The sequence below is a fragment of the Sphaerodactylus townsendi genome, linkage group LG16 (assembly GCF_021028975.2).
Source record: "Sphaerodactylus townsendi isolate TG3544 linkage group LG16, MPM_Stown_v2.3, whole genome shotgun sequence".
Taxonomy (NCBI): Eukaryota; Metazoa; Chordata; class Lepidosauria; order Squamata; family Sphaerodactylidae; genus Sphaerodactylus; species Sphaerodactylus townsendi.
The window spans coordinates 31,116,828-31,131,496 of record NC_059440.1 but is presented as its reverse complement, the minus strand read 5'-3'; the positions used below and the strand labels follow the sequence as shown (position 1 = coordinate 31,131,496).

Genomic DNA, 14,669 nt, shown 5'->3' with positions numbered 1-14,669 from the left:
AAGACATGGAATGTGGTAAACCAGTGATGGCGAACCTTTTCAAGACTGAGTGCCCAAGTTGCAACCCAAAACCCACTTATTTATCACAAAGTGCCAACATGGCAATTTAACCCGAATACTGAGGTTTTAGTTTAGAAAAAAAAGTTTGCTCCGAGGCGCACTCAGGAATAAGCTTGGTGAAGCAACCATGCAACGCTTCGAATGGGTGAATCACGACCCTAGGAGGGTTTACTCAGAAGCAAGCCCCATTGCCAGCAACCGAGCTTACTCCCAGGTAAAGGATCGTGCTCAGGCTAGCCTAGGTGTGTATGTGGGGGGGTGATTTTCCACCCCCCACTGAGTGCCACCTCTGGCACCCCTGCCATAGGTTCGCCACCGGTGTGATAAATGCTTGGGTGGCTTTAGAGGATTGGGCAAAGGTATGGCGTGGCCATTCATAGTGACAGTTAAATACACCCTCCATGCTCAGAGGAAGTCTACCTTTGAAGGCAAACTGCTGGGGGTAGCATCAGAAGGAAAGAGAGTTTGGATTTCTATTCTGCCTTTCTTGACCTTTAAAAAGTCTCAAAGTGGCTTACAATCATCCTCCCAACAATGGACACTTTGTGAGGTAGACAGTACTGAGTGAGAACTGTGACTGGCCCAAGGTCACCCAGTAGGCTTCACATGGAGGAGCGGGGAAACAAATCCAGCTCACCAGATAAGAGTCCACCACTCCCGTGGAGGAGTAGCGAAGCAAACCCGACTCTCCAGATCAGAGTCCACCACTCTTAACTGCTATACCATGCTGGCTCACAGGAGGCTTTGGCCTGCGTGAGAACCTGGATGCTGTCCCATAGGGATCACTGCTCCAATCCATGGGCGCTCTTCTTCTGTTCTTAAATATGAATTCTGTCGGACAGGCAGTGGTGGGATTCAAATAACTTAACAACCGATTCCGGTTGAGCTGGGGACGGCAGCAACTGGCGCCAAGCCGTGGGCCCACTGGCTGCTCCGCCCCGCCCCCAGCTGCTGTGGCCCCCTGGCTGAAGTGGGCTGTGAAGGAAGCACGGGGGCATAGTGATGGGATTACAACCGGTTCGCTGAACTAGGCAAAAAATTAGCTACTGGTTCTACTCTGTGCACTCTCTCTGATCTGGAGGAACCGGGTTTGATTCCCCGCTCTGCCGCCTGAGCTGTGGAGGCTTATCTGGGGAATTCAGATTATCCTGTGCACTCCCACACACGCCAGCTGGGTGACCTTGGGCTAGTCACAGCTTCTCGGAGCTCTCTCAGCCCCACCTACCTCACAGGGTGCTTGTTGTGAGGAGGGAAGGGCAAGGAGATTGTAAGCCCCTTTGAGTCTCCTACAGGAGAGAAAGGGGGGATATAAATCCAAAACTCTTCTCTCTTCTCTACTGAACTGGTGTGAACCGGCTAAATTCCACCACTGCGGACAGGTGTTTCAAGAAACAGAACACACATACACACACACAAAACAGGTGTTTCTGACAGTGCCCAGAGATGATGCTAAATTCCTCGATAAGATTTTTCATAACACCACAGCAAATTGAGTGTCAAAAAATGTGACATTTTAGAAATTAAATCTTAGGCTTCCTGGCCTCTGTGTGAACAACAGAAGCGGTGCCTTGTGGGATCTCTACTTACGCAGGGGGCTGTCCAGGTGTGCAGAAAAATGTGATGCAGTCAATTGAAAAGACCCTCGAAACACCTGATGAGGACTGAACATGTTTAAAAGGGGCAGAAATGTTGAGAGCAGCTGAGGATCAATTAAAGGAGGGAAAGGGAGCAGAGAAATGTCTGTTTCAGGTTGCTGAGAGTTCATAAAAGTCTGGAGGGGACAATCCGGGGGGGGGGGGTTCCACATTGTCTCTCCTCCACTGTCATTTGATTTTTGCCAAATGTTGAATCTGTATTGAATTTTCAGTCTGCTGTTGGAGTTGGGGGGCTAGTTCTCCTTCAAACTCAGCCTCCGGGACTGTTTCCAGGTTGCATGGAGCTATTTAAAGCGATCCCTCCTTGCCCGGCAATCTTAGAGTTATTAGGATTTGTTTATTAACGCTAAAGGAAGGTTTGCTCTCTGGGACGGGAATTACCCGGCCTGCAATGTTATCAGGCACCATAAAAGCACCGTGGCCGTTGGGGTTACTGATTAACCCCACTTCCAGATGTCATCGCCTTCCCAGCGGCCCGGCTGTTTGAGACCAAACCCAGGGCTGGGTCTTCGTCTTGGGAACAAAGCCCCTTTATAAGAAGAGCGGTCAAACGAGCCAGAGCAGTTCGCAAAAGGTTGACCCACGTCACTGAAGCAGCAGCGGCTTTCTCCATGGAAGCTCCCGCGGACAATCTGAGCATTGAAAACGAAGTCAGAGGGGAGGCGGAGGAGCCAGGAGGTGCCGAGAAGGATGCTGCACAGTCCAAGGCTTCCGAGGAGCCAGCTCCAAACAGGGCCGGAGGTCTGGAAGCTGGTACCATTGAGGAGGCTGCAGCCTCGTGTTGTCCTATTGCCACCGAACGCCCAGCTGTAGCGGCTTCTCAGCCACCAGGAATGGAGCGCTCAACATACTTGGAACCGCAGACTTTGGTGACCGTCGGGACCCCACAGTCTTCCCAATCACCGGCCCCCGAGCTGCACTCCCAGCGTACCCCCAAAGCCTCGATCGCTGAAATGGACTGCCTCATCTGCTTCAACCGGTACAGTGCTTCCCGGCTGCCCAAACTTCTGGCCTGCCACCACGCCTTCTGCGCTGTCTGCTTGAAGCTCATCTTGAAGAACGAGGACCACACCTGGATCATCGCCTGCCCTCTCTGCCGAAAGTCCACCGTCGTCTTCGGCGGCCTTATCTGCAGCCTCCGGGACAAAGAGGACATCTTGGGCCGGCTGGAGAGCCCTGACCCGGAGGCCGAGGTGCCGTGCCCCCCGCACCCTCCGGGCATGATGCAAGCAAACCGCCGGTCCAGCTCCGAAAACCGAGAACCGCAGCGCAACCAGGCGGCCAGCAAGAGACTGATGCTGCTGTTGCTTCTGGTGACTTTGCTGCTGCTGCTCATTCTCCCTTTCATGTACACGGGGATGCTGCAGTGGGCGTTGTGTGGCGTGGTGGCCTTGGGGCTCATCGTGTCGGGGGTTCTTTGCTGCAACCCTCGCTGGAATTGCTCGGATTGCTCGTTGCCACCTTGGAGGAAAAAGGAGCGCCACGTTGCGTCTGTCGCCTGAAAAGACCTGAGCCTTTTGACCACAAGAGATGTGCAGGGGAGGGTTCGCAAAGGCTGGGTCTCCTTGGAGTGAGCCACGGATAGTACTGGAAACGAAGCAACTGGGGGGGGGGTGAACTCCTTGTCTCTGAGACCCCAGGGGATGGCTGGAGGGCCTGATGAGGCTCCCTGATCTTCAGCTCAGTGCCCTGATCAGCCAGATAGGGGGGCCAACCACAAGAGTAGGGGTGAAGGTGGGAGGGAGGGCTTAGCAATCCATCTCGCTGACACAAGCCCCAGATACATTGGCCTCAGGCACACCTCAAAGACTGCACACTTGAGGCCACTTCACAAGCAATAGATACCCCACACGCTCTTCTGTGGCGGATGTGGAATGGCAAAAATGGTGTAGGAAGAACCATCTTGATGCAGCCAACTTATGGTGACCCGCACAGGGTTTCCAAGACAAGAGACAATGTGCTATTGTCTGCCTCTGCCTCGCGACCTTGGACTTCCTTGGTGGTCTCCCACCCAAGGACTAACCGGGACCGACCCTGCTTAGCTTCTGAGATCTGGCCTGGGCCATCCAACCCTCTTTACTTGATTGGCTATAAGGACAGGTTGCTGGTGGCTTTTCAGGAATAATTTGACCCAGGAAACTTGTACTTCTGTATATGTTTTCGTGGAGATTGCAGAGAACCACAATTCACATTAAGACCAAAACCGAACACAACTCAGGATTCCCAGCAACTGGGAAATGAAACCCAGTGTTGTCAAATTGTTCCTCTGCAGAACAGTGTGTATATTTAACAGGTTTTGATATAACGCATCTATATAAAGATTATTGTCTTGGAACATCTGCCTGTTTTCTTGCCGTGCCTGTTGAGGGCTCCTTGTTCTGTCTAAGCACTTGCCTTTTAAATGAGGATTTGGTGAAGCTGATGGCCAAAAAGTTATCTGTTCATTTGCATCCCTAAGAACAGAAACCAACAGGTGAAGTTTATGAACAGAGCTTTGAACTATCATTAGGGTGTGTGCAAATAATGGCTTTCAAGAATAGGCCAGAAAACACTTTCTATGAAGGTAGGTTTGCCAACTTTTTTGCCATCTTTTACTTCTGTGCCTTTAACAGCACTGTGATGTGCAGCTATTAGCATACAAAAAGGCTTATCTTCACATTGTGGAGAGCGTCCACTGTAAGATGGTTGCAGATGAGGCTGCTACTACAGGCTTAAGAGCAGGCCTGACTGGTTTCCTGTGGTCTGTTGGCAACCTCATTTTGCCATGGGGGGGGGGGGGAAGCCTTATTACCCTGAGTGCCTTGGGAAGTAGGAAACTCTCCTATGCTGTTTTGATACATTTCCCCATCCCCACATGGAGGGTGTGTTCACTTTGTCCTCTCAACTTGCTCCCAATTCCTGTTTTTTCCCCTTCTTTGTCCCAATATGAATTGCGTGCTTTCCTTCATTTAAGACATTTTAAGTCCCTCCAAAGGGACTCTTTCTCACCCCTATTCCCCGCCCCGAGGCTTGTCTTGAGGCCCCGTCCCAGTTCATCTGCCAACGGGATACCCACCCCATGTCTTCACTTTGGGACTAAACTACATGTTGAGAGGAAGGGCCTTAAAAAGGACCAGGGATGCTCCTTAAAATTATTTTAGTTGGAGATTCCAGGGATGCTCCTCTACTGGACCAACGCCCCCTCCCCCCCACCCAGGCTTGAGAAGAAATTAACACAGATAGAAAGCAATGGAAAAAGTGCTGCTCCTCAGAGACATGGCCAGAATTTTACTTTGAAACTTTGATTGGGGGGAGGGATTAAAGTTGATACCCCCAAATTCCGCTGGACTCGAATTTCGTTCTTCCAGTGTGGACCAGTGAGACGACCCTCTGAAACTAGTTTGGCATAATTAGTTAACACTCCCATATTTTTCTGAGTTACATTTTAACTTCATCCATTTGCATTTCACTCTGTTCTACGCTAAACTGAGCTAGTTGGACATCCCACCCAGTACAGGCGCTTAGTAGTTTTTCTCTTTTTTTGATTGATGTTATACAATTACATATCATCTGTTTTTCAAGACCTCTTCTCCCTTTTTAGAAATGTCCTGCATGAAAGGAAAGCCCTGAGGGAACCCATTTATTTCACCTGACCAAGCAGGCACTGATGAGGTGCCTTGTGGCTCCTGTCTGTTCATGCTCAGAGGACAGGTACCTCGGAACACCAACCTACAGCGACAAGCAGAGCCTTTGGCCTGCTTGCAGGCCTTCTGGAAGAACCGGCTCAGCCCCTTGGTCCAATGCAGGAGGGCTATGCTTCATAGCCAAGGACTGGAGTGAGAGCTGAAACAGACGTGAGGAAGAAGGAAGCAGAGATCTTTGGCAAGAAAAAGCTGGCTAAAAGCAGAAAGTGTGGGCAGAAAGGGGCAGGGAAAGACTGTCAGTTATCAGGTAATGATGGACAGACGGGGAGGGGAGGAACAATGGGACAGGTGCCCACAGGTGCTCATTTAGCGCAGTTTGCATTGATGCGTCAGCAAAACACTTTCCAAACCCAGAAAATATCCATTTAAAACATTCTTGGCTGGCAGATCTTGGGAGAGCTGCTGTCCTGCAAAGAAGAAACTATTGGGCTAGACAGTCCAGCAGTCGGCTGACGTTTTTTCATCTATAGGATGATCCGTTAAAAAGCCACTACTTTTACTGGACTGCTGATGTGACAGACAACTAGGGTAGTTATAGTGAGAATGTTGGACAAGATCGCGGGAGATCTGGGTTCAGATCTCCACTTAGCCATGAAGCTCTCAGGTGATCCTAGGACTGTCTGCCCATTTTCTTAACTCAATCCCTGCATCTCGAACACAGGTCACGCTTCCGCTTGGAAACTTCACACAAATGCAAGATTTGCAGAATGGGAATGGGACTGGAAGGGCGATCTTCTTTTGCATGCAGTATGTCTGTTAAAGACTCCAGCCCTGATTGACCAAGGTGGAGGGCAAAGCACAGAAACCACAGCTCAGAGAAACATTCAGCAGAGCACTTGTGCAGCAAAACCTGTTGCATTTCTGCCTAGCGGCTCCAAAGAAACACAGCAGCAGAGAAAGATTTTTCTCTAGACTTCTGCTGAGGGTGCAGATGCTGCCATCCCTGCCCTGAGCGAGACACAAATGTTAGAAGAGGGTTGCCAACTCAATTCCTGGAGTTTTGGATCAGACCTTGGGGGAAGGCAGGGAGATCAGCGGGAATGTGGTGCCAAACAGGGTGACATTTCCTCCAGGGGAAGGACCATTGTAGCCTAGAGACCAGTTGCAATTCCTGCAGAAGTCCAGACCCCGGCAGGGGTTGGCAACCCTATAAACTCCTGGGCTTTCCATGCCCTGCCCTGGGTGGAGCGAGAGGCAACCAGTCTGGGCGAGGCTACGCAGTTTGCGTAGAGCTCCCTTCCCTTTCTCTCGCTTACGCCATCTCTCTTCGTAACTCTCGTTCCGGGATAACCCCTCCTAGGGCTGTTAGTGCGCAGCAGGCCTAGCCGGTACTTCCAAGCCTCGGGCTGGAGTGAGTGCTAAGCCGGCCGAGGGTCAAGGGCAGGCGGGGAAGAGTCGGGGGCCCGACGCGGCTCTTCCCTCCCGCAACAAAAGCCAGGCGGGGTTTCGTCACGTGGGGAAGGCGAAGAGGTAAGAGGAGTCGGGGGGAGAGAGTCGGAGCAGTGGACTTGGAGGGGCGGGGAGGGGGGCTCTTGGCCGACCCCCTCCCAAATAAAAGGAGACCCCTCGGGCTCCGCTTCCCTGTCCAACATTTCAGGAAGGAACCGGAGGGGGTAGGACTAAAGAAAGGGAAATGAAGTGAGATGGGTGCTGGGATTGGCAGATTGCATTTGGGGATGGGGTCTTTTGGGTGGGGGGGAAAGACCTCTCCCCACACACTCCCTTGTTGACCCCATGCAAAGCTGGAGGGAAGGGGGCAGGGATTGAATGCAGACTTGCATGGATGTAAGAGCTGCTAAAGCGACACTCAGCCATCCCCCCCCCCCCCGTTGCAAACAAAATTAAAAAGTTTTAATGTCCTGCGCAAAACTATTATGAGATCTGGACACGCTGCCACGTGGGAACGGTGCAGACCGCGCCCCGCGTGTCTCTTTCTACCCCCCCCCCCACACACACACACACAGTCCCCCGCATATGCCACAGATGAAGGGGGCTGGATCCCCGTTACGGCCCCGATCCCGGAGCACGAGTAGTCCCACCTGCGTGCTGCTGCGTCCATTGGCTGCCAACAGCAAAGGACTGACTGACCCGGACTTGCAAGTGGACAGCAAATTCTGCAGAATTTATCTCGGCAGCTGCAAGAAGCGAATTAAGGCATTTCGAAGTGCAAATACTTGGGGGAGCCAGAAATGCTTCACTTCACGATGCTCTCCTTGTATAGCAAAGGCTGGAGGGAGCGGGGTGTGCGTGCGTGCGTGCTGCGACGGACGCCCAGACCTTTTGTAGGGTTGCCCACCCCCAGGTGAGACCTGGACATCTCCCGGAATTACAACCGAGTTCCAGAGTGCAGACCTCAGTTCTGTCCAGGGATTTCTGTTTGTGGGGCAGTCCCATATGGCAGAGGGCCAGCTTCTCTTGCTGCCTGTTTTGTGCAGATGCCTTTCGAAACGGATTCTGGCTTATTTAGCAGTTAACTTCGCTCCATTTTTGCTTTTTCAAAAACTGAAGTTGACCCTGCCATTCCAAAAGGATATATGTCCAATGAATTGCTGATATTGGTGGACACCTTGCCTAACATAGCGAAAAATTCCAACCGCTTGCTATGATCTTTTTTTAAAAGTTAATTTCACCACAACTGTCAGCTATAGTACTTCCTTTTATAATGAGGGTCAGATCTCTTGATCACCAAAGTATCTTTTTATTGCTGTAATGTAATTAATACTTAAAAATATTTCATAGATCAGCTAGCTGAATCTTTTTTTGGCTTTGCGTTCATTCTGATAGCTAGCAGCATTTTGTGTGCGTGTAAACTGCCGTCAAGATGCAGAGACCCTGAAGGGTGTACAAGGCAAGAGACAAACGGAGGTGGTTTGCCATGCCTGTCACTCCATAGCTGCCCTGGATTTTCAAGGCAGTCTCTCATCCCAGTGCTAAGGCCAACCCTGCTAAGCTTTTGAGATCTGACAAGATCGGACCAGCTTGGACCATCCAGATCAGGGCAGCGGGTTTTTAGGGGCTGGAATAAAGTTGTGCCAACGTGAAAAGCAAATTTCTATGACTGGTTCCTACCTGTCAGAGTACTGTGGCAGGAAAGGTTATGGATGCCCGTGTTTTTCTGTGGCCTGCTCGTTTTGCCCCCATGGATCTCATAGGATGGCTGATAATTTCCCCCCCTTGAAGTTGGCACCCCACCCTCCAGCCTGAGATGACTTCAGAAGGAAAGTCAGCCTCTAGCAAGCTGTCCAAGTAAACGGTGCGCCCTGGAACAATGTGCTCTCTGTTTGGACTTGATGCAGTAAAGGCATGCGCGTGCACAAAAGCAGATTGCGGTGTACTTTCCACTGTGGGCAGGATCAGTTATGTGAGCAAGACATAAAGTTTGGGAGCTGCCCTTCAGGCTAATATGGGATCATAAAAAACAAAAATAAATAAAGCCGTCAGAAGTCAGCTGAAGAATCAAGGTCATCTTTTCAGGAAGTGGAGCCGTGGCTAATCCAAGGGCATAACCACAAGTCCAAGGGCCAAACGGAAGCCAGGACCCTCAAAGTTGACCAGACATGCAGAAATAAGTGATCTAACCTATGCAGAACCGAATCAAAAGGGCTTTTTGTACAGGAAACAGGGCTGCACAGGACATTCAGGTTCTGAAAGGAGGGTTTGGGGCTGTAAACTATGTAGCCACGTATGTATATTACTATGATGTAATGTTTGCTTTTGTTTAATGTATGAGATGTTTGATGCTTCTGCTGTGCTTCCCCTCTGGTCAGTTTCCAAACTTCTGCATGTCAAATCCTATTGCTTTGTTTGTTGTCCTAGTGACGTCTGTTGGTTGTATTCCCTTATTCTGTGTAATCTGCCGTGAGTTCCAGGGAGAAAGGCAGACTGTAAGCAATGGAAACACAAGTTTAAAAATAAGGAGAAGGGGGAAACAGGTATGGCAAACTGAGCTTCTTGGTCTCAAGTGTGTGCAGCTAGGGGTCAGCAGGACAACTTTTGCCAGGTAACTAAGCACACAAGACTTTGCATCCTGGGAGGAACTTTGTTCTCTTCCTTAAAATTTATTTCAGGCAATTAATGTACCTTTCGACTGATGCATCTGTTCAAACAATGAGTTAGTGGGTTACCAGTTTTGCTAGGTGCAGTTGAAAAATATACAACCTGGGCTTCCCATCTCGTAACTGAGAGGCCTTGAGAAGTGGGTTGGAATCACTGTCTCTCAGGCTCATTCCGCACATGCAGAATAATGCACTTTCAAACTGCTTTCAGTGCTCTTTGAAGCTGTGCAGAATAGCAAAATCTGTGTTCCACAGTGTTCCACAGGTTAGAAAAGGCAGCACCCAGTCCAAAAGAAAGCCACCATGGTTAACAAGAGAGGTTGAGGAAATTATCAGAAAAAAGAAAATGTCTTTTAGAAAATGGAAGTCCAGTTTGACTGATGAAGAATATGAGAGGGAACACAAATGGTGGCAAAAGAGAAGCAAGTTAGCTGTAAGGGAGGCAAAAAAGGATTATGAGGAACGCATGGCTGCGAACATCAAGACCAGGAACAAACAGTTCTTCAAGTACATCAAAAAGCAGGGAAGCCAGCATAAGGGAAGCGGTAGGCCCAAGTTAGATGACAAAGGAACAAAGGGTGTGCTAAAAAGATGGCAGGGAGATTTGGCAGAGAGAAGCTGAATGGAATTACTTTGCATCCTGTCTTCACCCAAGAGGGAGGCGAGGGAACATTCCTGCACCTGAACCAAGCTTCTTGGGAGGCGTAATCCGAGGAACTAAGCGAAGATAGTGGTAGACAAGGAAGAAGTTCTTTGGCAGCCATTGATAAAACTAAATGGTTACCAAATCCTCTGGCCCCAGGTTGCATTCACCCAAAGAGTTCTTAAAGAGCTCAAGCATAGAAATTGCTGATGTTCACCTCACTTTAATATGCAACTTATCCCTGAAATCAGGCTCCATCCCTGAAAACTGGAAGATGGCCAATGTCACACCAATCTTTAAGAAGGGATCTAGGGGGGACCCGGGAAATTACAGGCCAGTCAGTTTGACATCTGTTCCTGGTAAATTAGTAGAATCTATCATTAAAGATAAAATTATTAAACATGTAGAAAAGCAAGACCTGCTGAGAAAGAGTCAGCATGGCTTTTGCAGAGGCAAATCCTGCCTTACAAACTTACTAGAGTTCTTTGAGGGTGTAAACAGGCATGTGGACAGGGGTGAACTGGTGGACATTGTCTACTTGGATTTCCAAAAGGCTTTTGACAAAGTTCCTCACCAGAGACTGTTGAGAAAACTCAGCAATGAAGGAATAAGAGGGGAAGTCCTCCTATGGATTAAAAACTGGTTGAGAAACAGGGAAACAAAGAGTGGGTATAAATGGGAAGTTCTCACAATGGAGAGATGTAGGGAGTGGTTTCCCCAAGGATCCGTTTTGGGACCAGTGCTCTTTAACCTATTCATAAATGACCTGGAAGTAGGGGTGGGTAGCGTGGTGGCCAAGTTTGCAGATGATACCAAATTATGTAGGGTGGTGAGAACCACAAAGGATTGCGAAGAGCTCCAAGTGGACCTTGATAAATTAGGTGAGTGGGCTAAGAAATGGCAAATGCAGTTCAATGTAGCAAAATGTAAAGTGATGCACATAGGGGCAAAAAATCCAAACTTCACATACACGCTACAGGGGTCAGTGCTATCAGTCACAGACCAGGAAAGGGATTTAGGCGTCTTAGTTGATAGTTCCATGGGAATGTCAACTCAATGCATGGCAGCTGTAAAAAAGGCAAACTCTATGCTGGGGATAATTAGGAAAGGAATTGAGAATAAAACTGCAAAGATTGTCATGCCCTTATATAAAGCAGTGGTGCGACCGCACTTGGAGTACTGTGTCCAGTTCTGGTCGCCGCATCTCAAAAAGGATATTGAGGAGATAGAAAAAGTGCAGAGAAGGGCAACAAGGATGATTGAGGGACTGGAGCACCTTCCCTATGAGGAGAGGCTGCAGCGTTTGGGACTCTTTAGTTTGGAGAGGAGGAGGCTGAGGGGGGATATGATTGAAGTCTACAAAATTATGCATGGGGTAGAAAATGTTGACAGAGAGAAATTTTTCTCTCTTTCTCACAATACTAGAACCAGGGGGCATTCATTGAAAATGCTGGGGGGAAGAATTAGGACTAATAAAAGGAAACGTGTGATTGGTGTTTGGAATATGCTGCCACAGGAGGTGGTGATGGCCACTAACCTGGATAGCTTTAAAAGGGGCTTGGACAGATTTATGGAGGAGAAGTCAATTTATGGCTACCAATCTTGATCCTCCTTGATCTGAGATTGCAAATGCCTTAACAGACCAGGTGATCGGGAACAACAGCCGCAGAAGGCCATTGCGTTCACATCCTACATGTGAGCTCCCAAAGGCACCTGGTGGGCCACTGCGAGTAGCAGAGAGCTGGACTAGATGGACTTTGGTCTGATCCAGCTGGCTTGTTCTTATATGTTCTTATGTTCTTAAAATCCACTTGCATACAGTTGTGAAAGTGTTTTGAAAACGCATTATTTTGCGTGTGCGGAAGGGGCCTTAGAGAAGACCAGAAGGATTTTGAAGGTATGAGTTTTCAGGAGCCAAAGCAGCTTTCACCAGAGAATCTCAGAAAGTTTATCTCCTGAAAATCTTATCTGTCTCTAATGTGCCGCAGAAGTCAAATCTAGAGGAGAGAAGAACAGAAGGGTTTAGATTTACACCCTCCTCTTCTCTCCTGTAAGGAGACTCGTCACCTCACAAACTCCTTTCTCTTTCCCCTCCCCAGAGCAGACACTTTGTGAGGTGGGGCTGAAAGTCCTGAGAAAACTATGGCTGGGCCGAGGTCACCCAGCAGGCTTCAGGTGGAGAAGCCGGGAAACAAATCCAGGTCTCCAGATCAGAGTCCAGTGCTCCTAACCACTAGCTCTCCTGCCACAGGTCAAGATGCCTACCCTCCCAAAACTGGCCTTAGAGACTGATGCTTTTGCTGTTTGAATGTTGATGAAGCCACCCAGCAGTCTGTAGCAACCGACCTTTGTCTCAGAGCACAATTTAGGCAGGGTGCCAATGAAACCAGGTTCAGGTGATTTACTGCCAAAGCCAAATCTGGTTCAGCCGTTAGTTACTTTGCCCTATTCCAGATGAAGCCAGCGAGCTGGGCAGGTACAAAGGCAGAAGGCCAGCAGGGCAAGAGATGGCTCCGAATTTCTCCTCCCAACATTTTGGCCTCCCAACCTCTACTTTGATTTCCCTGCACTCTTCACTGAATCAAACCCTCGGTCTGGATCCCATGGGCCCATTCTGCTAGCAGAAATTATTTCCATTGGCTTAAACCACCTTCCTTGGATGCAAGAGGTTTAGAAGAGTATCTTGCTTCAAGCCAGTGGAGGAAATTGCTTGCCTGAGCAGAGCAGAAAGGCAGGATTGAACCCTATGATTCTTTATAGGAGCAGCAGTGGCGTAGGAGGTTAAGAGCTTGTGTATCTAATCTGGAGGAACCGGGTTTGATTCCCAGCTCTGCCGCCTGAGCTGTGGAGGCTTATCTGGGGAATTCAGATTAGCCTGTGCACTCCCACACACACCAGCTGGGTGACCTTGGGCTAGTCACAGCTTCTCGGAGCTCTCTCAGCCCCACCTACCTCACAGGGGGTTTGTTGTGAGGGGGAAAGGGCAAGGAGATTGTCAGCCCCTTTGAGTCTCCTACAGGAGAGAAAGGGGGGATATAAATCCAAACTCTTCTTCTTCTTCTTTATTGACATGCTGTTTTCTGTATCATAGAAAGTGGTGGCGAACCTTTTTGAGACCGAGTGCCCAAGTTGCAACCCAAAACCCACTCATTTATCACAAAGTGCCAACACGGCAATTTAACATGAATACTGAGGTTTTAGTTTAGAAAAAAATAAAATGGTTGGCTCCAAGGCACACATTACTTGGGAGTAAGCTTGGTGAAGCAACCATGCAACGCTTCAAATGGGTGAATCACAATCCTAGGAGGGTTTACTCAGAAGCAAGCCCCATTGCTAGCAACCGAGCTTATTCCCAGGTAAAGGATCGTGCCCAGGCCAGCCTAGATGTGTGTGCATGGGGGGTATTTTCCACCCCCCACATGATTAACTCTGTGCACGTGTGCCCACAGAAAGGGCTCTGAGTGCCACCTCTGGCACCCGTGCCATAGGTTCGCCACCACTGTCATAGAGTTTTTCCTGCGAAGTATGCACTTTGTTTTGCTTACCCTGTACATTAATAAAAGCACACTAGAGATGCTGCAAAATAAATAATACATCCCCAAGCCAGTTATAAATTGCATACACTGCAGCTAGAAATGGTTTCCAAATTTAAAATGAACGTTCTAAACTGACAGCGAGAAATAGCAAACCCAAAACCATTTAGAAAAATACAGATGCACGTCAAAAACAATGGAAGAGGCAAACATTTCATATCTCTCAATGGAAAATGGCTGCTGAACCAGTCGGACTCACGTGGAGGGCAGCCTCACGAGTCGGCGAGAACGCTTCGTCATTGTCATTTTTCGTCAATCTAAATGTCGTAATTTGGTTTTATTATTTTGTGCTGCTGTGGACTTTGCTCTGCTTGTTTTGGTGACATGTGTGGTTTCCATGGAAATTCGCCGGAATGCGGATGCCACGGGCGTCTCAGTGTCCCACGCGCCTTTCCATTGATCCCCATAAGGACACAATTGAAGACACGAGCAGCTCAGGGCCAGGTCTGCATCATCCTATATACCAGTGATGGCGAACCTTTTCGAAACTGAGTGCCCAAATGGCAACCCAAAACCCACTTATTTATCACAAAGTGCCAAACGATGATTTAACATGAATACTGAGGTTTTAGTTTAGGAAAAACGGTTGGCTCCGAGGCCTGCATTACTCGGGAGTAAGCTTGGTGGTAGTCGGTGGCTTTGCTTTGAAGCGACCGTGCAACTCTTCCAACGGTTACTCCCAGGTAAAGGATCACGCTTTAGTTCTTTGCATGAAAATCAGTGGGGTTTAACAGCGCTTAACAGAGTTACCTACACTGCTGCCCCAAAATTAGGTCTTAGGTTTAATGCTAATAATCAAGCTGCCCAGGCCAGCCTAGATGTGGGGCGGGGGGGCTACTCTGTTTGTGCGTGCCCACAGAGAGGGCTCTGAGTGTTACCTCTGGCACCCATGCCATAGGTTCGCCACCACTGCTATATATGGTGCCACAACTGGTGTGTAGCGTCCAAAGGTTTACTGCCTGGAGAAAAGGTCACTTACT

General features: G+C 49.0%; 2 protein-coding genes across 4 annotated transcripts in view; both read left to right on the top strand.

The window, feature by feature from the left end:
* The first annotated feature begins 5 nt into the window (after window positions 1–5).
* On the top strand, window positions 6–3,342 carry RNF186 (ring finger protein 186). The gene is made up of 3 exons (XM_048518649.1): window positions 6–15; window positions 1,009–1,059; window positions 2,169–3,342. The coding sequence occupies exons 1-3, from the start codon at window positions 6–8 to the stop codon at window positions 3,215–3,217; spliced, it is 1,110 nt and encodes a 369-aa protein (XP_048374606.1). The 3' UTR covers window positions 3,218–3,342.
* Window positions 3,343–6,687: 3,345 nt separating this feature from the next.
* Window positions 6,688–14,669, top strand: part of TMCO4 (transmembrane and coiled-coil domains 4) — a 31,405-nt gene continuing 23,423 nt past the window's right edge. For 2 of the 3 annotated variants that reach the window (XM_048519266.1, XM_048519264.1), the window contains exon 1: window positions 6,688–6,868. The gene's annotated coding sequence lies outside the window, so the exon portion shown is untranslated. Of the gene's footprint in view, window positions 6,869–8,383; window positions 9,081–14,669 lie in introns of those variants that run through there. The other variant, XM_048519265.1, reaches the window with a different exon arrangement.

Bases quoted from the DNA above. Each gene is read 5' to 3' on its own strand.
- RNF186 (XM_048518649.1), top strand. The intron at 1,060-2,168 runs GTGATGGGATTA...CCCCACTTCCAG, and splicing joins GAAGGAAGCACGGGGGCATA to ATGTCATCGCCTTCCCAGCG.